The sequence below is a fragment of the Calliphora vicina genome, chromosome 2, assembly GCF_958450345.1.
Source record: "Calliphora vicina chromosome 2, idCalVici1.1, whole genome shotgun sequence".
NCBI classification, from domain to species: Eukaryota; Metazoa; Arthropoda; class Insecta; order Diptera; family Calliphoridae; genus Calliphora; species Calliphora vicina.
In genome coordinates, this window is record NC_088781.1 from 25,475,868 (window position 1) to 25,503,620 (window position 27,753).

The 27,753-nt window shown below is 28.1% G+C and overlaps 1 protein-coding gene across 5 annotated transcripts in view; it reads left to right on the plus strand.

Annotated features, from left to right (window-relative positions):
• Btk29A (tyrosine-protein kinase Btk29A) overlaps positions 1-22,688 on the plus strand; it is a 328,522-nt gene extending 305,834 nt beyond the window's left edge. For all 5 annotated transcript variants that reach the window (XM_065500668.1, XM_065500669.1, XM_065500670.1 and 2 more), the window contains 10 exons: positions 14,536-14,672; positions 14,750-14,866; positions 14,936-15,016; positions 17,218-17,348; positions 19,037-19,165; positions 20,076-20,269; positions 20,342-20,682; positions 20,756-20,993; positions 21,059-21,192; positions 21,257-22,688. In XM_065500668.1, coding sequence (XP_065356740.1) covers positions 14,536-14,672; positions 14,750-14,866; positions 14,936-15,016; positions 17,218-17,348; positions 19,037-19,165; positions 20,076-20,269; positions 20,342-20,682; positions 20,756-20,993; positions 21,059-21,192; positions 21,257-21,355 — 1,601 coding nt within the window. In that variant the 3' untranslated portion in view covers positions 21,356-22,688. The remainder of the gene's footprint in view (positions 1-14,535; positions 14,673-14,749; positions 14,867-14,935; positions 15,017-17,217; positions 17,349-19,036; positions 19,166-20,075; positions 20,270-20,341; positions 20,683-20,755; positions 20,994-21,058; positions 21,193-21,256) is intronic.
• The last annotated feature ends 5,065 nt before the right edge of the window (positions 22,689-27,753 follow it).

Consider the following 27,753-nt stretch of genomic DNA (forward strand, 5'->3'; position numbering starts at 1 on the left):
AATGTGTCTTAATAAATAACTAAGATTTAAGTTGAAACTTAACTGAGGAAACCCATACGTCTATGTCTTAATTAGGACCTACGGTTAAAGCTAAAATTTGACTTAATAAGGACCTACTGAAAATGTTTAAAAATTACAACCAAAAACTGACTTTAAATAGACCCACGATTTGAACTAAAATTTGTCATAATAAAGACCTATGTTTGGAACTGAAATTTGATTTAAAAAGACCTACGCTTCGGACTAAAATTAGACTTAACAATGACCTACATTTGGAATGAAAATGTTATTTAATAAAATCCTGCGATTGGAAGTTAATTAAAAATTACAACTGAAACCAAAAATTACACCAATAAATTGTATTAAAAAAATTTATTTAATAAACCCCTACGTTTCAAACTAAAATTTGACTTAATTAATATTTACAATTGAAGCAAACCTTTTTAAGAAAAGTACTTTTGATTCAACTTTAAAAATAAACAAGTAATAAACAGTTAAATTTATTTTAAATTCAATGTAAAATTTCACTTTTTCAAAAGTAGTTAAAATTTATTTAGTAACTATCTTGCGCACATACCATATTTGAAGTTTAAATAAATTATATATTATGACAAAATGTTGGCTATTCTAAATCTAAACAATAGTTAACAATACTTCTATATAAAAAGGTGTTTGTTTAAAAATGTTTTAGGAAATTTGGTAATATTTATATAGGATTTCCTTTTTAATGTAACACCTTCAAACATAATTTTAATCGTTCACACAGTTTTGGTATAAAACTACCTTAAAAGTCTTAGTGTTGACATTACAATTACAAGCAATCTTATAGATTAAATAGGAAAAAGGTTGTAAACATGACTTTTAAGGTTTATTGTAAAAAACCATATAAATCTTTTTTGAAAATTTTCTAAAATTTAAATTTAAAACTAACCAGCAACACCTTCTGGTTCACCTTACACTCTCTCTACTTAGTCATAAATTATTATATTTTTTTTTCTTCTAAAATTTATTTATGGTTACACGTTTTTGTTTCGTTTTTTTAAGTATTTTTTGAAGTTAGTGACTGCAGAAGAAGTCAAGGTTATTATAAAATAAATATTAATTAAGATTGTAAGTAAATTTCAACCAAAATCTATGTGTATAGGTATTTTAACTTGTATGTATGTTAAACATTGGCAAGTAGGCAGTTAAGTTTTTTATTTAAGTTTTAATTGTAGGTTGCATTGAAGAGAAAACAAAACAAGACAAGACACAATGAAGTAATTTTAAGTTGAAAAAACTGTAAAGAATACAATATATTGTGTTTAGGTAAAAATAAATCATAAATATTATGTAAATAACAACATATAGAGAAAAAAGAAACATTAAATATTTATGTATGGCAAAATAAACATTAAACTACATACTTAACCTCCAAATAAAGCAACACTTGTAGTCAGGAAGTTTCAACAACGACAACACGAAATAAAAATAAATTACAATAATTCTTTTTTTTTTTGTTTTAGAAAATAAAGATCGAGAATTAAAAATAACAGATGAATATTAGAGTGTTGTCAAGTTATAGGTTTCTGCTACAGTTATATCGAAAAACTTATACGACTTCTATGTTTTAATAATAATAAAAATAATTGGTTTATAGTGGCAACATTTTAAAATGAAGTATTTTTTTTTATTAATTTTTAAAATATTATAAAACAAATTTTGTATCGAAATTTTGATTTAACAATTTTAAATTTTCCAATTATCTATTTTTTGGATTCGATTTTTGTTTAAATTTATATATTTTTTTGTTATCCGAATTTTATTTATGTGTTTTTAATAAAATTTTTTATAAATTTATAAAAAAGTTAATTTTTTTCAAAAACTTTGATTTTCTACCATTTTAGTCGTTTACAACTTTTGGCATCACTGTAAAGTATGTTTCTTTAGTCTTTTGATTTTTCAAGAGGAAACAACAACAAAATCAAGTATGCGCCTTAACTCTTTTGATTTATAAGAAAAATATGCACCAATACACAGTGGTTTAAAAATTGTTTATTTTTGGAAATAATCCAGTAGATCGGGAACGGTTAGAGATATCTTAATGAAATTTTACTCATTTAAAGCTGAAGAGCTTCTGACTTGATTAGCATTTACATTTAGTCCGTAAATGGAATAGGGGCTATTGGGCGGCTCTCTAAAGTTGGTCGCCTTGAGCCTTAAAATATAAAAAAAATCGCCAAAAATAAATTTATTATAAGAATGTCATGATTTTTGATATTTAGATATTACTCGATTTCATCAAGCTCGATTTCATCAAGCTCATATGTATTTTATATACAATTCTGAAAGAAAATGTGTAAAATAAAAATATTCTCATTTAAGTGAAGAGAGCTTTACACAAACTTGGCCAATTTTGAAGAAAATTTTTAGATTATTCTAAAAAGGCAAGGATCCAATTATAAATAATCTATCAATTCTGGATGGTTATATATGTTATTGTGGCAAATAACGGCAAAGCAGCCTCTTTTAAGAAATATCTATTACTTAAAATATGTATGACTTAAAAATGCGGGAGTTTTTAAAAATTGTAACTTTTCTGGACTATAAAGCGGGTGAGGCAAAACTTCCCAACTACTTCTCTCTAAATACTTTTTAACAGGTATTGCTAGCTTCCAACGAATCAATTGCTTTCGGTACAGGTTCCCTGTGATGGTCTGGCCTGATTTCAGCAGCTCATAATAGATAGAAACCTTTTGGCCCCAACAAATACAGAGAATTACCTTAGCGCCATGGATATTAGGCTTTGGTGTCGATTCGGCTGGTTAGCCTGGTTTCACTTACGATAAATTACGCTTCTGGTTACCGTAATGAATTTTTCATCGTATGTAATGATTCGGAAATCCTTGAAATCGACTTTCAAGGTCTCCCATTTCCCTGTTTTTGGGTGAATCGTTCCGCAAGCGTTTTTAAATGGCTGCTTGAGTAGCACCTAATGATTTGCAAGCTGTTGTAGAGTTTCACAACAATCTTCATGGAGTAATGCCTCCAATTTATTGGCCTTCAAACGTTTTGACTGGCAATCATTGTCTTCCGTCTCAAAATTTCCACTTCTGAACCGCACAAAACATCTCTCGCACGTTGAAACCGATGGAACACATTCACCATAAGATTTGAAGAGCAATCGGCGAAAAGGTTCAATAATTAAGGAGAATAAATGACCCTTCAAAATGATTTATAAGTTATTAAAAACAAAGACCGCCTTCAAAAGATACGTCATCTATTGAAAATCCTAATTTTTAAGTCATACACAAAATATTTCAACAAAAATTTCCTTAACATTATTTTTTTTATAAAATTTTTAATGGAATTTTCCTTAAATTTTAATTAATATTTATTATTTATGTGAAAAATATATGAATTTTTTTTTAAATTTTTAATTAATTAACATTGTTGTTGTAAAAAATATTTCAAATTTATTAACAAATTTTATCACCATCTAAATTTCAACTCACATTCACATTGTTTTCCTTTTACGGTTTTAAACCAAAGCCACTCACTCACTGTCTGTCTGTCTGTCTGTCTAACTTAACTTTTATAACGAGAGTGCATTAAAAACAATTTGGTAACGTAACCACTTTTTTGTATTTCTTTGTCATTCATGGTTTTTTGCAAAACTATGCAATCAAGTCTATTTTATCAGACTCTAACAACATTTTTCTATAAATGGCAAGAAAGAGTGGTTTTTAGAAAGTGAATTTTCCTTTTGTTTTATATTTATCTATTTTTTTTCTTTCTTTCTGTTATCTTTTGAACTTTTTTGGTAAATTTGTTTGAAAAGAAAATAAAATTGAAACAAAAAGAAAAATTTACATACCTAAGGATGCATTTAAATAAAATTTAGTTGGGGTTTAAAGCTCAACTGCAGGTTTTATTTCATATGGCTTAATTTCTAATTTTTGTAGTAATTTATTATGTGGAGAAAAAAGTAGCACAAATACGTGATTATACGTTTCCTTAATACTGTTACTATTTATTACATGTTTGTATGTACAATATTTTGCTATTAGCTTACAACGTTTTATTATTATTCAATAAAGTAATGTGTCGAAAGATTTATGGCAGGAAAACATGCTTGTTTTTTTATAGTTTTAGAAAACAAATTAAAGTTTTTTTTTAAAGAAAGTAATACCTATACACTTAGAGAAAAAATCGATCGATGCAGAACGCTCTCTCTGGTATACGTTTCACTGGGCAACAGAGTATCCGAAATTGGCTTGATTCCTTCTTGGCCTCAAAAGATGAGCAGTTCTTTTGGCACGGAATCTAGAAAGATGGGATAAGGTCATATCTAACAATGGTCAATACTTTGAATAACTTTATATTGCACAAATGTTGCAAAAAAAATAGCTAAGCATTTGAAAAAATCCCGCAATTTGTTGTCCCATCGATCCGATCATTAGTACAGATCCTCAACTAATTGTCTATCTCAATGTTTTCCAACAGCTCTCAAACACCTCTCTCACAATCTCTTAAGATTATCTAATATTTTCTTAAGGTATTAATTATTTATAAACTGTTTTTTGCGAACCAAAAAACCAGCAACTTTAAAGTTGAGTAATATTGAAAATATATGTATTTTTAGCCACTTAAGGCAAACAATACGCTGGTGGGCGTTTGTTAGCTATTTTTAATTAATAACGTTTTTTTTTCAACACAAAATTGTTTGTTGTTTCTAATAATTTGACATAATATGGTCAAGTTGACAACAAAGACATGACATGTCCACATTTTGATAATAAGCTTTACACAATTTATCGGCGAATTTACAAAACCCAACACTATTTTTCTAGATTTGGCAGTTTAATAACTTGACGATTTTAAGGCATATTAGTAAAATCAAGTGAAGGTTATAATGTAATATTTTGTTTTTATATTTATTTATTTGTATATTTTAATGGCTGCTTTAAACAAATAAATATATTAAATAAAACTACTGTTTATCAATATTTATATTTGTGTTTGCAAGTTCACAAATGCCATCTTGATAATGTCAACAATTGTTAATAATATTTTCATAAATATTTAAAAACAAAATTAAATAAACACCATAAGACAGTCATTATTTTAATATGGAAGAACAAAAGAAAAAAAAACAACCACAAGGTAAAAAGATAGAAGTCTCCTCAGGTGTTTTTTTGAACATGTGTAAACATGCTTTGTAATGTTTGTAAATACAACTTATGTGCTGTTTTTTTTTTTTTTTTGGGTGAAGTTGTCTGGCTGTGGGTAGCTTCGTTTATGTTTATGGGCTAGTTAAAGTGCTATATCTGACATACTAAACATTAAATGAACTTTGTGGAATGTTTTTAACAAATGTTAAGGAAAAATAATAATAATAATAGTAAACATAAATAACATTGTAATTGTGTTTTACAAGAAAAGAAACAAAAAATATTATTTAAATGTCACCACATGTAAGGTAAATTGTAAAAAGATTTATATGGGCTTTTGAAGGATGTTTGAATATGGTGGCTTTAACATTAATTGATAACAAATGAAATGAAAAATTGTATGCATGTCTAAAAAGTGACTAAATTTAGACATACTGTATGTGTGAAAAACAACACACGAGGGTAAACAACGGAAGGTATTTGGGGAATACGATAAAATAATAATGGATATCCCAAAATTTACACAATATTTTAATTAAATAGAAAACTCTGACTTTTTCTTTAGATTGTTATTTTTGTATTGAATCATAAAGTACACAAGAGAGGTTTGTGTATAGAATACCATATCAGGAAAATAGCCTCCATGGCTTTGCTGTGTCATACAAAATCTTTTGTTGAAATTTTCGCTTAACATTTTGCATAAATGTGGTGAATTTCGTTAATGAAGCTTTAAAATTTCTTCTTCAATGCATGAATGGTTCACTGACTTTGAATTCAAATAACGTCATAAAAAGATGATATTAAAGCAAACGATCTACGAAAGTCAATTCTGATCACCGAAATGAGTTTGAATTGTTTCACGGACTGCATGGCACGTGGCATCGGCTTATTGAAACCACTTATCATTCACATTAATATCATCCAGTTTAGGCAGTTATTGTATCGTTTCTCTGAGTACCAAATGCTGACATTTTGAGATTAACAGAGTCATCAGGATGAAAATCTGCTTCATCGTTTATGATGTATTTTAGAAACCTAACTAACCCTAAACTGTCACACACTGGGGTCGATCACGAATGACACGAAAAATTTTGGCTGAATGCTGTTTTATCTGCATAAACCAGTGTCTTCACATGGCCCCACAGGAAATAATCCAGAAGTGACAAATCCCTCGATCTTTGAGGCCATGAAATCGAAATCAAAATATCGCCAAATTTAGATTTTAATAAATCGATGGTTGCGGTCACCATATGAAACGTATAGCCAACCAGTTGAAAACACATCTCGCCCGGATATTGATCATGGTGCCGTAACGACTTCTGGCTTCATTTTCGAAATAATGTCAGATAATGCCAACAGCCTGTAAACCACACTAAACTGTTCATTTTTCTGGATATAATAGACTCAGTAGGTTCTGTTGTAGATTGGTTTCACTCCATATGCTACAATTTTGTTTATTATTGGGTGTATGACTTAAAAATGCGAATTTTTTTAATATTTTTTTCTTTTTTTTTTAAATATTTGTACAATATAAATTTATTCAAAGTATTGGCCATTGCTAGCTATGACCTTTTCCCATCTTTCTGGCAACATATGGATTCCGCGAAAAAAAGGCACATCTTTAGAGGCCAAGAACGAATCAAGACAATTTCGGATACTCTGTTCCAAAGCGAAGCGTATCCCGTAGAGAGCGTTCTGCATCGATCGAAACAAATAGTATTCGGACAGGGCAAGATCTGGACTATAAGACTGGTGAGGCGAAATTTCCCAACTTCTTCATTATAAATAGTTTTTACAAGGTATTGCAACATGAGGCCAAGTGTTGTCATGATGAAATATTACGGTTTCATGTCTGACCGTATATTCAGGGCGTTCTTCGGCAAATTCTCGCTTCAAATGAATCAGTTGCGTTCGGTACAGATTCCATGGTCTGGCCAGATAATAGATAGGACCCTTTTGCTCCCACCAAATACAGAGCATTACCTTAGCGCCATGGATATTTGGCTTTGGTGGCGATTCGGCTGGTTGGCCGGGCTTCACTTACGATCTCTTACGCTTCGGGTTATCGTATTTTTAATCGCAAGTAATGATTCGGTGCAAAAATGCATTTTTTATAGCGTTCAAGCATCATTTCGGACATGCTAAATGGTCTTTGAAGGTCTCTCGGTTTCAATTCGTATGTTTTTGGATGAATCCTGCTGCTCGCATGCCTTTTGAAATTGCTGCTTGAATAGCTCCCAATGATTTTTCAAGCTCTTGCTGAGTTTTACAACTATCTTCATGAAGTAATGCATCAAATTCTTGAGGCCTGGTGCACGATGTCGAAAGAAAAATGAGTGAAACACTCAGGTTTTAAAATTCTTTCGAATAATTTTTATACAAATTTGTTCAACTCATTTTTCTTTCGACATCGTGAAACAGGCATTTGGTCTTCAAACTTGTTTGGGGAGGTTTTTAAATAGCAACCTAAGTTGGATTATAGTTGGTATATTGATGTAGACAATGGAGTCAATGGAAAGTATATTTCAATTGACTCCGCTATATATAGCGGTGAATTTTGGGACACCCTATACAAACTACTTTATTTATGTAAATTTCCTTAAAACCACAATATAATTTCGCTTTTAAATTTAATTTTTTTTATATAAAATTCACAATGATTCATTTTCAAATAATTCTTCCAACAATCTAAAACAACTTCTTTCTTATTCTAAAACCACTTATCCGTTTTTATATCCGCTAATTTAATATAAAAAAGAGTATTTAAATATATAATAAAATTTGCAAAACAAATTAGAACATGACTGCATATAAAATTATATTGTAGCATACAAACAAAAATCTGCTTAATTAATTTAATTTAATTATATTTTTTTTTGTTTTAAGCTACATAAATATAATATATATCCGTTGAAAAGAATTTCAAATCTTTTTTGAATTAATTTACACTTACATTTATATTACAAAGTAAACAATTTTCTAATAAAACATATCTATCGACACCTGTTCTAATTGCTGGGAATTAAGTTGTTTGCTCGTAAATACAAGAAGTTTAGGTAATTGTCTACAATAAACAAAAACCACTAGACGGACCAGTTTGTTTTAATTTAATAATAAAAAAGTAAAACAGAAACCAGATCTAGTTTAATTAATAATACATTTTAAGAGACTGATATTAAAATAATCTGAATTTTTAAAAACAATATTTGAAATACTTAATTTTGTTTTTGGTGGAGAACTTGTCTAATAACGAATAACTGGGAATAAACAACAGTGAAATGTTTTAAAAAGGACTAACCTTAAAATTATCACTGAATAGTGAACAGAATTAGTTCACAAATAACTAAAGATTTTGTTTATAACCTAGCAGTCGCTATTTGAGTCCCCCAGACTTCAGTTTATCAAACAAAAATAACTTAAATCATATATCTGATACAACAACAAAATACATTGACTAACATGTATTTTGTTGTCAGAGTTAGGTTTTTGACCCAGCAGGAGTTAGGCTAGGACCCTTAACTAAATTGTATTTAGTAACTCATACTCAAAGGTTTAATATCTGTTCTCTGTTACAATACAACCGCATTTTTTTGAGAATTTATTTTAAATTAAAAAAATTCTGAGTATGTTTATTAATTTTATCCTTGATGTGTCCCGGCTTATAATTCCAATATTTGTGTGATTTATTGTTAGTTGGAAGTTATTTATTATTTGTCAATTATTATTTATTTATTCACAAGTGAATGAACTTTATTAGATGTTTTAGCACTTTAAATTCACCTCACATATCAATCAATACATTTAAACATACACATCTGCTCAAAATAATAGATACACCTAATTGGAAAAAATTTAAATGGCGGTAACATTGAAAATTTCCTCGCAAGCGTTAAGAATACATCATATTATTAAAATTTCTATCTGGCAATGTCATGTCAGTCAAAAATCTGGCAACTATTTGCTTTCATGTTGATTTTTAAAAATGAATTTATTTGAATTACAAAAAATTATTTGCTCATAAAAATAGATACACATCAGTAATTTGTAATTTGTTTATATACAATTTTTTTTTTTGTGCAATTTTTTGTTCCTATTTACGTGAAACAGTAAGTATAATTTAAATTTTAGCAACAATTTTATAAAAAATAGGACTCTTTTGAAGAAAATGGGACGAAATCATCATTGTACCGAAGATGAGAAAAAAATTGTTCAAACGATGAGAAATCAAGGAAAATCATTACGGGAAATAGCAAAGAGCATAGGAAGATCTTTACATTTTGTCCAAAATGCTTTATCTAAAAAACAAAAAAGAGAAACTCGCGGTAGACCAAAGAAAACCAGTCCAGAAACAGATAGGCGGATCGTCCTTATGGTTAAAAAAGACCCTTTCATATCATCGAAAGCTATTTCTGCGGAGCTATGTAACGAAATCAGTCCACAAACAGTTCGTCGTCGTCTTTTACAAGCTAAATTGCCGGGAAGAATTGCCAGAAAAGTGCCACTAATGCGCCAAAAAAATATCAAGACAAGATTAGTATTTGCTAAAGAGCACTTACAATGGTCCGGGTGTGAAGGCGAAAAAAATGGAGAAATATTTTATGGAGCGACGAAACAAAAATAAATTTGTTTGGAAACGACTGCCAAAGAAATGTACGCCGACCAAAAGGAAAAGAATTCCACGTTAAATTTACAAAAAAGACGGTAAAACATGGCGGGGGAAACATAATGGTTTGGGGTTGCTTTTCATGGAATGGTGTTGGTCCGATATTCCGAATAGAAGATACCATGAATGCTAGTGGGTATAGAGACATATTGGAAAACGTAATGCTTCCATATGCATCGGAAAATATGCCATTAATATGGACATTCCAGCAGGACAACGACCCAAAACATAGTTCAAGATTAGTTAAAAACTGGTTCTTGGAGAATAACGTACCTGTTTTAAGCTGGCCCAGCCAATCCCCTGATTTAAACCCAATAGAAAACTTGTGGAGTGAATTAAAGATAAGGCTTTCGAAGGATCTTTTCAAAAATAAAGACGATTTATGGGAGAAAACGCAAAAAATATGGTACGAGATTCCATTGGAGAAGTGTCAGAACTTGATATCCAGTATGCCCAGAAGAGTGGAGAAAGTTTTACAAAACAAAGGTGGATATACTGGATACTAGCTTTACTTTAATAATAAACTAATTTTTTTAAGATAAAATTTATTAGCTTTTGTTTAATAAGAATTTTTAAAAATGTATCTATTATTATGAGCACCAAATTTTTCGAAATTTAAGAAATTTAATTTACTTTATAATATTTATTATTAATTATGAAATATTTTGTTTTTGTTTTTTACTCTCCTTTTAACTATAAATAAAAATCGACTGAATTATTTTTATAATTTTACAATATACCATTATTTTTTTTCGTTTTTAAAAAATAAATTTTGGTGTATCTATTATTTTGAGCAGATGTGTATGTATGCATAATTAATATAGAAAAAAACATAATATTTTTATTGCGTTATGAGTCTGTATTGTCTGTATATGACAAATCACACAAAACGCAACAAATTTTTTTTTTAAATAAAATAAATATTTAACGTATTCCAACTAAATCAATTATAGACGAAAACAAAAACTTGTGCGTAGCAAAACATCTAAACAAAAGAAACTTAATTGTAGACGAGGTTAAATGGAAACTTTTTGTAGCTGTTGTTATTAAAAATTCAATTTTTAATGCGTTTTAAAATACATACAGCCTGTTGAAATTTACGCATTTTGCATATTAATTTACAAAAAATGGTGCATTCAACTTCCCAAAAGTGAAACAAATTGATTTGTAAACACAAAAGTGTTTTTACACAAATGTTTGCTATGTAAATGTAATTATAAATTTGAAAAAAAAAACAAATAAAAATTTATAAAACTATAGATTTACTTACCATAAAATTCAAGTAGCTTTATTAACAAATAGGTCTTTTAATAATTAAACTTTTTGTAAAAGTTTTCCATTGATTTACAAGTCTGTAAGGTTGTAAAATAATTAAAAATAGTAGCAGAGTTCAGTATTAACAGCAAACAGTATTGCAGCAGTGCAAAAGCTATAAAATGTGGCATTTCCAATGTTACCAAACCATTTGGCCTACAAACTTAATCCCGATGTTGCGATGTTTTACCAATTCTCAAAATGTCAATTTTATCCAAAACCTTTTTTACATTTTTTATCAAAACGTGATAAATCTCTTGTGAATAGTGCCAGCCACATCATCATAAGTTGTCGTTCGCGAAACTGTTATATATTTTCAATATCCAGTAAGGAAATTGGTTATATTATAATCGATCTCATGGCATTTATTATAGAATCTAAAAGTTTATTTTTTATTCAATCATAAAGAACACAAGATAGGTTTATGAAAGGAATAGCACATTGGGTAAATGGTATTTTCTTTAAATTTTCCCTAAAGATTTTGCATAAATGTGGCTGTGAAATCCGTTGAGTTTTCTCTTTCAATGCAAGGGCAGTTGTAGGTCTGTAGGTCGCATGCAGTAACTAAACCGTTTCACGGTCTGTATGTGACAACATCTTGTTGAAAGCACATGTCGTATAACATTAATATTAATATGGTTACGATTTTACCTTTTAAAAAAGATGGTTTATTTCCTTTAAATAAACCGGATACTTTTGATTGCAAATAAAAGCAGTTTAGTAATTTAAAATTGTAACTACTCTTTACTTATTCAAATGTACACACAATAGTAACTGGTAATGCAGTTGATTTTAATTCTAACAGTGCCTATTATCAACTAGCTAACGACTGCAACCGCTGCCACTATTTATAGACAGCGCCATCTTCCTCCCAGCAGCTTCATGAAAGTTCTATTACTACAATGATCAACTCAAAGCTTTTATTCAATGTTGTATGTTCCACAGTTAATCGGCCGGAAAACAACATTGTCCAAAATTAGAAGTCTCCAGAAATAGAAATGTTGAGAAACATGAGGCAACTTGAAACCAGACGTTAGAAACAAATATATTTGAATTAAAATACAATTTCCTAACAATATAAGACAATTTAGGCCGAGAATCCGAAACAAACAGTGGCACGGAGCGAATACATTGGTTTTTCGACAATCCAATGTCGGTTCTCTCAAACCCAATTGCAGCAACTTTGACGATAAATAAAGCCATCAGACGGAAATGTGCTTTATCTAGGATGGATTTAGGTTGAAACTGAAGACGCCAAATTTTCATTATTTTTTAAATCTTCAACAATGATATCGAACTTCAACAATGAATCATTGCTTGACCAATCTAATTTTGAAAGAAGTTTGAACAAATGATGCTTCCCGCCCAAAATCCGCACCAAACAGTGACAGGTTGTGGAAGCATTTGTTTTTCGACAATCACATGTGGGTTATCTGAACCAATTAAAACTAGATCTTCTCTCGTACTGTCAGCTGTCAAACTATTTTTTGTTTGTTTGTTTGTTTATTTATTATTGGCGACACTTTATTAAATAAATTCATAATGTTCTCCTTGTGGAAATAATATTGTTACTATTTCGTTAATATTACTTTAAAAAGAAAAATTCTGCTACAAATTCAACTTGCTGGTTTTAAATGAATGGGGAAGCTTTAAATTAATGTTATTAAACTGTATTATTTAATAACTCCAAAACTATATATTTTTGCACATAATTTAATGATTAATTATCTTTATTGTTAATAGATCTCTAATGGGATTAAATAAACATTAAATTGAAAAAAAACAAACTACATACATATAATTTGTTTTAAATATGGAAAAAAGTTAATAAAAACATTTATTATGAACATTTAATGAGTGTTAAAAAACTTCCTAAAAATCAAAAAAACAAATTATCGTTGATACTGTTTGTTTTTTATATAAATCAATTTTTTTCCTATAAATTAAACACATAAAACACAAGGTTGAGCAAAGAAACAACTGAAATGATCACATTTGAAGACAGCATAATAACACCCAAGATGAGATGTTTAAAAGCAAAAATGTGTTAAAATTGAGATTGAATAAATAAAAGTAAAGACTATAATTTTAATAATTAATTGATTTATATAATGGCAACAAATCATATAAAAGCAGCAAAATTGTTAATGACAAAGAGTTAAAGAGTTCTCTGTTGATCGTGGACTTTTTCTTAGTAATAAAAGATCTTACAAAAGGCTTTCTTTAGTGATCTTTAAAAGTAGATTTCATTGTGTTTTGCATTAATATATCCCCAATTTATTGTTTAACTACATTAAACATGAAGATCGTTCTTTTTATCTAAATAATGCATTTATATCAAGAAAAACAATAGCTGCAAAGTTGTTGAAAATTTGAAAAGAAACAGGTGTATTGGGGAAAACAAAAGACTTGAAAGACAACAAATTTATTGTTTTTAAACATTTTTGAAATAATTGTTTGAATGCAAATAAAGTCTTAAACTATCGTTTTGTTAAATAAAATAGCATAAATCATGCAATACAAAACGAAAATTTGAAGTGGAACATTTTGTGCAAAAATTTTACAAAAAGAAGAAAGTGTTTTTTTTTTTTTTGTTTAAAAATGCACATATTTTAAAATGGAAAGCGAAAGGTTTTATAAATTAAGTCACTACAAAATTATAGATTTTAAAAACGTTTACTTAAGCAATTAAGTCAAAATTTAATGAGAGTTCTATGACAGCTACGAAACAAATACATCCTGCAAAAATGAAATTCGACAGACCCTATCTTTTGGTCTTAATCGTATCAATGAATCCACAGATAAAGGTTACATTCGCTGAGGTTTTTTTTTATTGATTAAACCTTTATTTTATAGATTCAACATTGAACTATCTTAAAATACATTATAAATTTGTTAACGAAATCTTTTAATTACTTCTATTGTACTTCCAACAAGACTAACCCAAATTCATATTTAATCACACTGGGTTTTAATTAACAAACAAAATGTTTCTTAACGAAACACAACCCAAAAAAAAACCTATGATTTAAGCAACAGGCTAGTTAAATAACAAAAGACACCACCAACTAACAAATTCATTTCAAAACCCAGAGATATAAAAATTTTGGAAACTTTATCTCACAAAACATCATTCAAAACAAAAGACTTAAAGCCATTAAATTCAGTTAATATTAAATAAATAAAAAATAAAGAAATTAACTAATTTAAATGATTAAAATCAAACAAATAAACTCAAGTTCTTTTAAACAAAGGATTTATTGACAGCAATTTAAACTTTATTTTGAAAATAATTGTTAATTTTTTAAACCAAAACTAACTAAACAATTAAAATAAATTTATTTTTAACTATTTATTTTGTTTCATTTACTAATACTTTTGTTCTTTTTTTTAATTTATTTTTAGGCACTGGCAGTTCACCCGCCCAGATTTCACAGCGCAGCATTAGTCCAAATAATTCCACCTCAACAAGTCAATTTAGTTTGCATCATAATAGTTCTGGCAGTTTAGGTAGTTCGACGCCTACATCACTGCACCCACAGGTAATTATTATTATTAACACTCAATATTATTAATTATTGTCAAAATTTTACTTTAACAAAATATTTTTCTTATTTAGTCATCGGTTTCCACATTCAAACAGTCACCAAATTTATTAAACGGTAACGGTTCATTATTGGATAACACAATGCCAGGTGGTATACCAACTCCAGGAACACCAAATTCAAAAGCTAAGGTAGGTTTTCATTAAAATTGTTTATATTTGTGTAAAAAGTATAAAGTATTAAATTTTGTTTCTTTTTAGGACAATTCACACTTTGTTAAACTTGTCGTAGCTTTATATCCCTTCAAAGCCATTGAGGGAGGGGATTTGTCTTTGGAAAAGGTAAGTTTTTTTAATTAGAAATAATTCTATGGCAATATTTTAGATCATCTTAAAAAGTCTAGGCTTTGAAATTTAATTTTTAACAAATTTACTCAATTTATTTTGATATATTAGAAGTGACAAACATTTTCTTATACTCTCAACCAAAGGTTCGAAATAATTAATTTCGAATTCAATTTCCAAAACAAAGGTTTGAAAGGTTCTTAATTCCATTTTCGAAATCAAAATAAATTTGATATCTTAAACTTACCGTTAATGCATTCACTATGAATTAATCCATTGGCTTAATTCCATTGTACTTCAAATGTATTGAATTCATTACTTTGAGAAAATCATTCTTTATAGAATTAATTCCTTATTAAATCATTAAAATTTTCTTGAACTTAAACCCATTAAAAAATAGCTTATAAAATGTATTGAATAATTCAGTTTTCTCAATACATTTTGTAAATGATTAAAAGCAAAACATAATTAACAAAAATTTAATCATTCGAAGATTGAATGAATTTTGTTATGAATTAATTTAACAATGAATGAATTCTATTCAAATAAAATACTGAATGAATAAATAATTTTGTATGTTCGGAAAGGTAATATGCAATGAATTGCTGAAATTTTAAATTCTGAATTATGATTTTTGAGAATTAAGCTTAAATCGAGTTAATTTATTCGAAGCTCAGCTCCAAAATCAAATAAAATATATATTCTCTCTCTATTACATTGCAATAAAGCATTCACCAGGAATTAATTCATTGTCTTAATTCCTTGGTTCTTCAAACGTATTAAATTCATTCCATTGAGAATTCATTATTTACAGAATTAGTTCCTATTTCTGTAATTCAAATCTATTACAAAATTACTTAATACAATTTGTTGAATAATTCAATTGTTTTTAAATGCAAATCTTTAACAATTTGGATTAGATTTTTATTAAAAAAAACCGAGTGATTCAAACGTTGAAAAAATTCCATTAAATTGATTCAACACAAATAACCGACTTTGAATGAAGCTAAAGAATTAGTTTTTGAGAATTAACTGCTGCCAATTTGTAATTTTGAGTAAATTAAATTAAATAATTAAAATTTAAATAATTAAATCGACGATCTGCTTTCAACATATTTTTCTAACACCTTAATAAGGATTTCTTACTCTAATTCACGAATTACTGAGACCATATTGCTCTTAAGAGTCTAGATCATTTCTGGATTGTCTTTCTTTCTTTAACGACAATCTGTAAAATAGTCTAATCGTGATACTGACACTTCTCATACAAATATATTAATTGGACGTATATCGTTACGGAAAATCATAATCAGAAAATGAGAAAATAGGGCTAAAGGGATCAAATGGTAGCTTTAAGCTGACATCAACATGATTTTTCAATTTAGCTTGAATAAATTTTTAACCTAATTTTCCAAGACTTCATTAAAGATTTCCGGTTCTAAATCACGAATATCTGGAACCATATTCCTCTTAAAAATCTAGACCATTTCGAGATAATTCGTTATTTTAAGAGATTAATGAAAGCAAATACCATCCTAGTTAATATAATATTGGGAAAATTTTAAACTTTTGCTTTTAATTTACAAATTAGGCTAAAACAAAATATCATTAGGTCTGTTCATTTACTTTCCCAGTAAATACTTGCAACGAGAGAATAAATTTACAAAATTACTCTCTTAAATTCTCAAAAATAGTAATAAGTAAATGAACGCTTTTCCAGTAACAATTTTTTTATACACACAATTTCCTTATTTTGTTACTTTTAAAATGAATAAATACTCACATTTTCTTCAATTTTATTGAAAATTCTTTTGTTTTGACATTTTTTCACCACAAAAATAAAATTTTAAATGAATAAACAATAACGCAAAACATATGAAATATAAGCTGCTAACTATTACGAGTTCAAAATAGAACTTGTAATAGTTTGCAACGAGAGAACACTCTTTAAAATTTATGCGCTCTTGATTTTTTCTCTACTTGCGAGTTTTTGAGTTAATGAACGCTTTTCCAGTAACAATTGTTACTAACTAGTAACAACTTTTAGTTATTGAACATAGCTATTGTCTTAAAACTATTTGATTTTCAACTTAAGTTATGTTAATGTGTTGCCACAGAAATAGTTTAATTTTTACAAACTTTTATTTAACTTCCAATGTTTTATTTTAAAAACTAACTTTTCAATTTTCTTTTTTTAGAATGCCGAATATGAAGTAATTGATGATTCCCAAGAGCATTGGTGGAAAGTTAAAGATGCCATGGGTAATGTTGGTTACATACCCAGTAATTATGTTAAACCCAAAGCCTTATTGGGTTTAGAAAGATACGAGTGAGTATAGCAAACTTTTCTAACTTTTGAAAATAAAAAATATATTATAAATTCACAATAACTCAACAAATCATTAATAAAAAACGTTGATTGCCAAACTGATTAATATTCTTCAAAATAAAGTCAGAATTCTTATTAAGTTATAGTTACAGAAAATGTTAGAATTCTCAGAAAAAATCAAAATTTTCCACAACATTGTTCAATATAGATTTAAAGCATTTATACCCGTAATTTCAACAAATAGATACCTACGCTGTAAAATACACAGTAGAAAAATGTATTTAAAAGGTAATTTGACATTTATTTCAAATCAATATCCACATTTCCAAATATTTTTACACCATAAGTAACTAATCACTGAGAGATATTATCTATTTGTTGAAATAACGGACATAAATCCTGTAGTCTCAATAAATAACGTTAGAATATTAAATATTCTTACAAATTATTCTATTTCAGTCTTCTGTATATAAAAGTTAACATTGTCTGAACTAATTTGCCTTTTTCATAAGGCGAAAAGGCAACATTGTTCAATGTAGATTCAGTTTAGATTCAATTCTCTGTAGGTTTCATTATATATTTTTTTAATTTGTTTACTTAATGGAAAGTATTCAAAAGTGCAATTTAAGAGCAAAAATTTTGTAATGAAGACAATACCCCATTACCCTCAGATTTACAAGTAAATCTGTAGATTTCTTGTAAAAATCTATGTTGAAGGCATACAACACTGTAGTACCTTTCATCACCAGCCATATTCGAATCCAATAACTAAAACACGAAGATATGGATCGTGATAATTCGTGGAACTTCATAACAAACAGGCATAACTCTGATGCTTCCATTGGCTCGAAATGGTATTGTCCAGTCGTCACTCTTGTTCATCTTCTACCACTCCGAACCCATGTCACATTGGACAGCTATACTTCTCCTCACTACATGCCACAGCAATCTCGCACAAATAGCTAATTTTACAGGCAACAGATAAAGAAAGCTTGTTGAAAACCGGCTCAATAGTCAATGGCGTCTTCTTAGTGTGACACAAAGTGGTGAAATTTTAAACAAAATTTCAAATGATTGTGCTTCTGGGATGACAACACTAGGGTCCCACCCGGGAACATATTGTCAACTAATTAGATTAAACCCACGATTAGGTTTCTTATTTATTAGCCAACTCTAAATCAAGTGAAGTTATGAACATACTCGTATCTGGCGGCGACAATAATAAAGATGGCATGAAAGAACAAAGTTAGTTCAATATAAGATTTCTTTTTGACTTTTACTATTATTCAGTTTTTAATCATAAATTTCCTTAAGAGTTTAAACCAAGTTTATTTCTTTAACTTGCCTTTGTTTGATGAGTTCGATTCAAATTATTTTCAAGTTTTAAACCTGAGTTATTGGTAGAGTTTGAACTAACCTTACTTTTGTTTACAACAAATTTGGAGTTTTATTTTTAAAATTATTTTAATGTAGAGCTGTAGTACTACTTGGGTATATCATGCTGATAATAATCCTTTATGTTTTTGTTAACTAGAGCTCTAAACAGAACAATTGCCAGAAAAGATTAGAACACATCAGCGTAGAACTAAATGATAAATAATTCTTATTTCGGAACTTGTTTAATTTGCTTGACTAATTGTATTTAAAATAACTTTTTACTAATAATGTTTTTAATTTTTTGTTTACAGATGGTACGTTGGTGATATGTCACGTCAACGGGCTGAATCCTTGCTAAAACAGGGTGATAAAGAAGGCTGTTTTGTGGTGCGTAAGTCATCGACAAAAGGTTTATATACACTATCGCTGCATACCAAAGTGTAAGTAAAAAATTTAATAATAATATAAAATATATAAAACTACACCATTTAAATTCGTATTTCAGAAGTTTGTAAAAATAAACTTGCATAATTTTGAGTATAAATATACAATTTTGATATTTAATTAAAATTTTCTGAAATAGAGATAGAAATTTCTGAATTGCAATTAGATACTTCTGAAACACCATGGTGTAGACTTTTATATAGAATGTTTTAACCTTAGGGTAACATAGAGACCAGGCGTTATTGTCAAATACCTAACTCTCGCATGTGATTTGTCTCATTTGTGTTTGACAAAACGGTGTGACTCGTCTGTATGGTTTCAACCATAGATAAATACTCATAAATTAGAAACTCTCCTGTCAAAGACCTAACTCAGTTGTCAGAAACCTAAGTGGTGAGAAGGTATTAGTAAAAAACCCATAGGGTTATTTTTGTTTGACAAAACAGAGTGGCTCGTCTTTATGTATATTTTAACATTCCAAAACTAAATTCTATTTAGGGCATTTCAATGCTGAAGTTAGTTTTCAATTTTCTTGAAGAACACTTTTTCCAAACACTTGGACTTTTTTGATCCCAAAGATCATGCAAAACAACGGGCCTTTTCGGAAATGCATCACTGCGCTGCATTTGATGCGCATCTGTGATTAGTTTGCGATGCTCATGCAAATCAGCTGATGCTGATGCGCAGACAATGCATCAGCCATTTTCGTGATGCTTGTTTGATGGGTTTTTGCGCATCATATGTTTCACTGTTGGTTTTTAGAACTCATGACATTTGCAGTGTTGGCAACTTTTGCATTTTAGAATGTACTGCGCATCAGATGCAGCGCAGTGATGCATTTCTCAAAAGGCCCAACTTTTAGACTTTTATATAATAAAAATAATAAAATTTTAAATTTTTTTACAGTCCCCAATCACACGTTAAACACTATCACATCAAACAAAATGCTCGCGGAGAATACTATTTAAGTGAGAAACATTGCTGCGAAACCATACCAGATCTAATCAACTATCATCGACACAATTCGGGAGGATTAGCATGTCGCCTAAAATCATCACCATGCGATCGTCCAGTACCACCTACAGCCGGTTTATCTCATGGTAAGTTTTAGATTTGAAATAGTTCTCAATAAAATTTATAATAAATAAATTTTTCTTTAATTTTCCTTACAGATAAATGGGAAATTCATCCTATGGAGTTAATGTTAATGGAAGAACTTGGCTCTGGCCAATTTGGTGTGGTGCGCCGCGGCAAATGGCGCGGTTCTATAGATACCGCTGTTAAAATGATGAAAGAGGGCACCATGTCCGAGGATGATTTCATTGAAGAGGCCAAAGTTATGACCAAATTGCAACATCCAAATTTGGTGCAATTATATGGTGTTTGTTCCAAACATCGTCCTATTTATATAGTCACTGAATACATGAAACATGGCTCATTGTTAAATTATCTCAGACGTCATGAGACCACATTGATTGGTAATATGGGTTTATTGCTTGATATGTGCATACAGGTAAGTTGAAATTAGAAATAACAAATTAATAATAAATGTTTAATACAATAAATATCTATTTTTTGTTGTACAGGTCTCCAAAGGCATGGCCTATTTGGAACGTCACAATTATATACATCGCGATTTGGCGGCTCGTAATTGTTTGGTAGGTTCCGAGAATGTTGTGAAGGTGGCTGATTTCGGTTTGGCTCGTTATGTTTTAGACGATCAGTATACCAGTTCTGGCGGTACCAAATTTCCTATTAAATGGGCTCCTCCAGAAGTATTGAATTATACACGTTTCTCCTCGAAATCAGATGTTTGGGCTTATGGTATGATTTTTTCTGTGATATTTGATAAATTTTCATTTGATATTTAATTTTAATTGTTTTTTTAGGTGTCCTTATGTGGGAGGTGTTCACATGCGGCAAAATGCCTTATGGCCGTCTAAAGAATACTGAAGTTGTTGAACGTGTCCAACGTGGTATTATTTTAGAAAAACCAAAGTCATGTGCTAAAGAAATTTACGAAGTAAGTTTAATTATTTATAAATTTCTATAGGGATTTTATTAATTATAAAATGTTTTCTTTTTAGGTCATGAAAAAATGCTGGTCTCATAGTCCTGAAGATCGTCAATCATTCCGTGTCCTCAAAGAGCAGCTCGCTTTAGTGGCACAAACACTCACCGATTAAATACATTTGTTTCGTTTTTATTTTTAAAATTTAATTTAACTTAACTTCTCTCTACCACTCTCCTAATGTCTTTCATACATCAAATACATCAAAACTACTGATCCTACATCATCAAACACTGAAGAAAATCATAAGCTTATAGCAAATGAAAAGTTATTTCCAACACTTTTCATACTAAATTTATATAAATAATTTAAAAAGGAGAAATATAAGCATATATAATATTATTTATACATAAAAAAATGCCAAGATACAAGCACTGATGAAGTTAAATATTTATTAGATATAAATAATAACAATACAAACAGAAAAAAAACTAAGTTAGCAGAATATACATTATAATAATAGTATATAACTCTCTATATATTTATATATATATAATATGACCCATAACAATTTGGACAACTTTAACTAAACAACAAATCTTAGCAAAAAAAACCATCAAAACTCTAAAACTATAACCAAGTCTTTAGTGTAGGTTTTGAAATTTTTGAAAATATAACAACCAAATTAATCAAACATTATTCAAGAAAATGTTTAAACAAATTAGTTTGGTTTTATATCATTAATAATACATATACTGAACATATTTAATATATAATAAAAAAATAAACTACTATGAAAGCAGAAAACAAAAAAAAAAATCAGTATGTAAATAGTGTTTAAGCCTAAAACTGATAAATTTACGTTATAGTTTATAAACTGCAAAGAAAGAAAGAAAAACAAACATAATACATTCTTAAAAAATTTAGAATTTTTTTTTACCTAAGCATATAATACAAAAAAAAATAAGTAAATTTAGATAAAACAAAATTTGAAAAAGAATTTAATAATTTGCGCCAAGTTTTTTTATACTATTTTATATATTAAATACATACCTATAAAGCAAAACATGTGTGAAATGTTTTTGCCCAGATATGGATCATAAACTAAACAAAAAAACAAAATATGTGCTTTTAAACAAATTAAATTATAGCCTAAATAATATAAAACAAAAATATTAAAGAAAAACACTTTAGCTTGTAAAAAATATATAAAAAGTCTTCTTTTTAAAGAAGCTCCAGATCAAACAACCTTAATTCATTTTAATAACTTAAACTTTAAATAAAGACTTGAAATTATTGTTATTTTTTAAGTCTTTGTTTAATTTTACTTAAATTTTATTTAATTGTCTTTTTGTTTATTTGTTTAAAAATTCGAATTGCTGAACAATTTGCATTTGACATTCACTACAAACTTTAAAAAACATTTAAATTTTTTTTAAAAAATTCTTTTTATTATTAATTTTTGTGATTTATGTTTAATTATTATAATTATTTTATTTGATAATTTAGTATTCTAAGATAACATCTCAAAAAGAAAAAAACAAGAATTTAGAAATAATTGTTTGTTTTACTTTATTTTTTATTTTATATAATTCTTAAATTTAATCATATCAAATGTGAATTATTTTTCTTATTATTATTGTTTGTTTTTTATTTAAATTTTTTTAAAAGAAATTTTGCTTCAAACTAAACTGAAAAAAAATTGAATTTTTTTTAATTAAAATAACATTTTAAGCAAAAACTGCAAAGAAAAAGTAACAGAAAGAAAGAAAGCAAAAGAATTTTATAGTTTCTTGAGAACATTTTTTTTATTGATTTTTTTTATTATTTTGTAAATTTTAAGCTGTATTAAAATTAATTTTTTATAAAAATAATTATTAAATAAAAACAATTTTAAAAATTTACTTCTTTCTTGGTTTTAATTTTGACATTATTCTTTATTACACCCAATTGACACTACAAAAACTTAATTCTTACACTTTACTAAAACTACAGCCTATTTTTAGGCTGCACAAAATTGACAAAATTATGACATTGGAAAATGTTTATCCTTATCCTCGAATTTATAATTTTTACATTTATCTTCTAAAAACGAGGCCAAAAATGGCTGGAAACCTCATCCCAAGATATTTTCACTGATATTTTGCTGAATCCGAAAATAACCACCAAATTTAGCTAGAATTAGTTTTTTATAAAAATTTAAAAAAAAAATTCATAAAAATTTAAAACTTTTTTTATATCAATTTAAATGGCGCCATCGTAATTGTCACATTTAATATTACACAAATAGAGTTTAATAGAAAGCATAACTAATTAGCAACAAAAAAATGTTTGAGATTTGTATGAAATAATAATCGCATTAAAATTTAAAGGTCATTTTCGGAATCAGCGTGTGAAATTACATATTTGTGTTTGAGTTTCCAATCCAATTTGGCCACTATTTTCTGAGATAAATGTAAAAAAACTTAAAATCTAGGAATATAATGACACTGGCTTTCATTTTTAATATCACACTTTCGGGCGTATTTGAAATCGGGCTGAAATGTATTTTCAGATTGATGTGAAAATGTGATCGTATGTAAATTTTTTCGGAATCAGCGTGTAAAATTACCTTATTGTTGAGTTTCCAGCCGAATTTGGCCATTATTTTGCGAGATAAGTTAAAAATACTTTTTTAAAATAATTTCATATACTGAATATTTTTTTTTGTACCTCTTTGATACTCTCCCTAAAGTATGCTGTACTAATAAGTACTTTATAGTATTTGTTAGTGAAATTGAATGGAAGAATATTTTAAACAGAGCTGACTTGGAAAAGAAAAGTATTTTCAGATTGATGTGAAAATGTGATCGTATTAAATTTGTTTGCTATTTTCGGAATCAGCATGAAAAATTATCTTATTGTCGAGTTTCCAGCCGAATTTGGCCATTATTTTCCGAGATAAGTTTAAAATAATTTCATACACTGAATCGAAAAATGGATACCAAATTATGCATTTTAATTTTTTTCCAATTATCTCCACAAATAGTGGCCCGATTGGTCTGGAAACAGAACAATGTAGTAATTTTGCACGCCAAATCTGAATATGGAATCTAAATTTTGCTGAGAATAGTATTTTATACAAATTCAGAAATATTTTTTTTTGTCCCTGCAAGCTGTTTGATATTTCTCCCTAAAGTATGCTGTACTAATAAGTACTTTATATTTGTTGGTGTAATTGAATGTTGAGCATATATTAAACAGAGCTGACTTTGGAAAAAAGTATTTTGGGATTGATGTGAAAAAGTGACCGTATGAAAATTTGAGTGCTATTTTCGTAATCTGCAGCAAAAATTACCTTATTGTCGAGATTCCAGCTGAATTTAGCCACTATTTTTCGAGATAAATTGAAATTCCTTTTTTAAAATAATTTTATACACTGAATCGGAAAATGAATATCAAATTAAGCATTTTAAGTTTTTTTCAATTATCTTCGGAAATAGTGGCCCGATTGAGCTGGAAACTCAATAATAAAGTAATTTTTCACACTGACTCTGAATATGGACTCCAAATTTTGCTCCGATTAGTATTTTATACAAATCCAGAAATATTTTTTTGTTCCTGCAAGCTGTTTGACATGCATGCACACGTATGCTGTACTAATAAGTGCTTTGTATTATTTGATGTACATGAATGTTTTTTTGTTTAGCAATTGGTTAATTTTCTGGAAAACATTTCATCTGGTATTTCCACATGCTGAATCCGAAAATGTTCACAGAAACTACAATTAGTATTTCATGCAAATATGAAAATATTTCTTTTGTTCCAATTCAGCTCTGTTTCAAGTCTGTCCTAAAGTATGCTATCTATAGCCATTTTAACATTAATTTTTAGTGTTGAGAAAAACAGCTACATATTGTGAAATTGAGTATGATTGTAGTTTTTGTCATCTTATCCACACGATTTTAAAAGTACTTTTATACCTTTCACAGGAGTGGTAAGGATATATAAGTTTGTCATTCCGTTTGTAATTTCTACATTAAGTATACAGGAGTCTATATGTATTCACCCCCGTCTATCTGTTGAAATTAACTTTTCGATGCACCCAATAATTGATACCATCAATATATCAGATATAGTCCTAGTTCGGTTGCAATTTAAAATCGAAAAAATTTACCCAAAAATGGTACCTAGATTTTTCTAAAAGAAAATTCAACAAATTATTTTATTTTCATCCAAAAATTTTTTTCCATCAATATTTAACAAAAATTGTTTTAAATATTTATCTTAAAGTATACTTTGGTGAAGGATATATAAGATTTGGTACAATAAATATAAAATAATAAATCAAAATTTATTTAACTTTATAAAAATAAATAGGAACAAAATAATCGAAAAAAAAATTTGGCTTTACGTTAATAACTTTTGATCACAGATCACCTAGGTCCAATGGAATATCAATTCGAGAACAAATATGCATGAATTAATTCTATTTGACAGAAGCTTCGCATTGTAAATTCTATGTTGGTCTTTTTTTGATGGATTCTGTTTTATTTTCCAGTTACAGTCGACCGAGTTATTCCTCCACCCATAGTAAAATTAATGTTGAAAGTGTTTTAGTTGATTTTTCTGTTAATTCCGGATGATATGTTTGTTCTTGCATTGACAACAATTGGCATTTTGAGAACCTGAGCGAAAATGCAAGTGTCGTCGGAATCCAATGGTTTCAATAGTTTCAGATTTTCCAAACATCGTAAGCGAAAGACTTGTTATAGTTAGACCGTCTTGAATGTATCATTCTGAATGTCATGTGAAATGTGTTCTGAAAAAGACAAAAAATCATTTTTACTTATCATTTACTTAAAATTATAAAACATATAAATTATTTAGCACATATCGTCAAATGAATATACAAAAGACTCTAATAAAACAATGTAAGTATTGGGAAATACACTAAGAAATAGAAAAAATACTTAAATACTAGACACTGACTACTATAAACTTGACTTAAACTCCATTTATCATCCCAATAAACCTTCAACTGTTGTAGCTAACAGCTAATTTTCTTTGTAGACAAAACAATATAGGTATTCACTTAACTAAGATCACTTAAAAGTAGTTTTTTAAAACACAATAAATCAAAATGAACACTTTTTAAAACAAACTTTTCCAAAAACCAAACGTGAATACCACTAATATCTTGTAACAAATTGTGAATACAAACAATAAATAATTGAAGGTTTCAGAGATCACAAAGAGCAAATGCAAAAAAGAACAAACAACAAAAAAACTAAACTAAATTAAAACGTCAGAATAAAACTTGACCAATTTTGTAAAGTGACAGAGGTAGAAAAACACATAAAGAAAAAAATTTGTAGCTAAACAAAAAATGTATATTTAGAATATGAATGTAATAAACCAAACACAAATATTTTTGAAAATTATGCATATTAATTAAAATAAATAAATATTGCATAATAATCAATAAAACATATAATAAATAAATGTGAAAATTTATTAATTTATCAACTAAGAGGCAAATTATGAAAAAAACTAAATATTCGTAAATTATAATTAATCAGCTTATTTCAATGTAGTCATTTGCAATGAGATGTTTAATGCATAAACAAAATTTATATAAAAAAAATAAATAATTTAACTGAAATTTAATGGTGATATTCTATAAATTACAACAACAAGTCAAAAATAACTAAGTAAATATAAATAAAATTGAAAATAAAAATAAACAAAAATTAATTATAAGTTGAACAATTAATTAAGATTTATTAAAATTGCATACGTTTATAAATAATTTATATATAAAAAAAAAACAAAAGAAAATGTTGTTTTTATTTCACAAATATTTTGCCAGAAAATTGGTAAATTCTTTAACTATTAATTATCATTTCATTTATTATAGAATTAACTGATTTTATAACACTATGCAACAAATGAAGACTTTTGGAAAAACACAAGATCATGACTATATAGGTTCGACTCTACTACCAAAGGGTAGTAAAACCCTATACTCAGTTTGTCCATTTTGGTGACCGATTTTTTTTTATGGGCCCCCAAAGTTTCTGAAAATCAGTGGGGTCTCTAAAAAACGTGTCATCAGTTTTTGTTTAACAGCTAATTCAGACTTTGTGATACGGCTTAACTTTATATGGCAATAATATAGCTAAGAGTCTGCCAAATAAATTCTGTTAAAATTTGTTTCCAAAAAATAGCGTTTTCGTGCACTTTTGTTGAAAAAATATAGGAAGAAAAAATTTTTTTTTACTTTTTTTAGAACAACTTCCAGGGACTCCTAATTTTTCAATAACAATATTTTGCAAAGTTGTAGCTACTGTAAATCTGAGTAACTCTTGTGAACATATCAATGCAATCCGAACATATCTAGGCATTCTAAATAGCTGTCAAAAAGTACTTCGTAGCTTCAAAATTTAAGTTTTTTACATCCATCAAGAAAAATAAAAACTTTGAATTAATGTAAAATTTGAACAGTTACAGACATCACAATAAAATTTGGAAGTAATATAGATCTAAATGTTCTTAAGTCAATGGCATCACTAATGTTGCCATTCTTTGTTT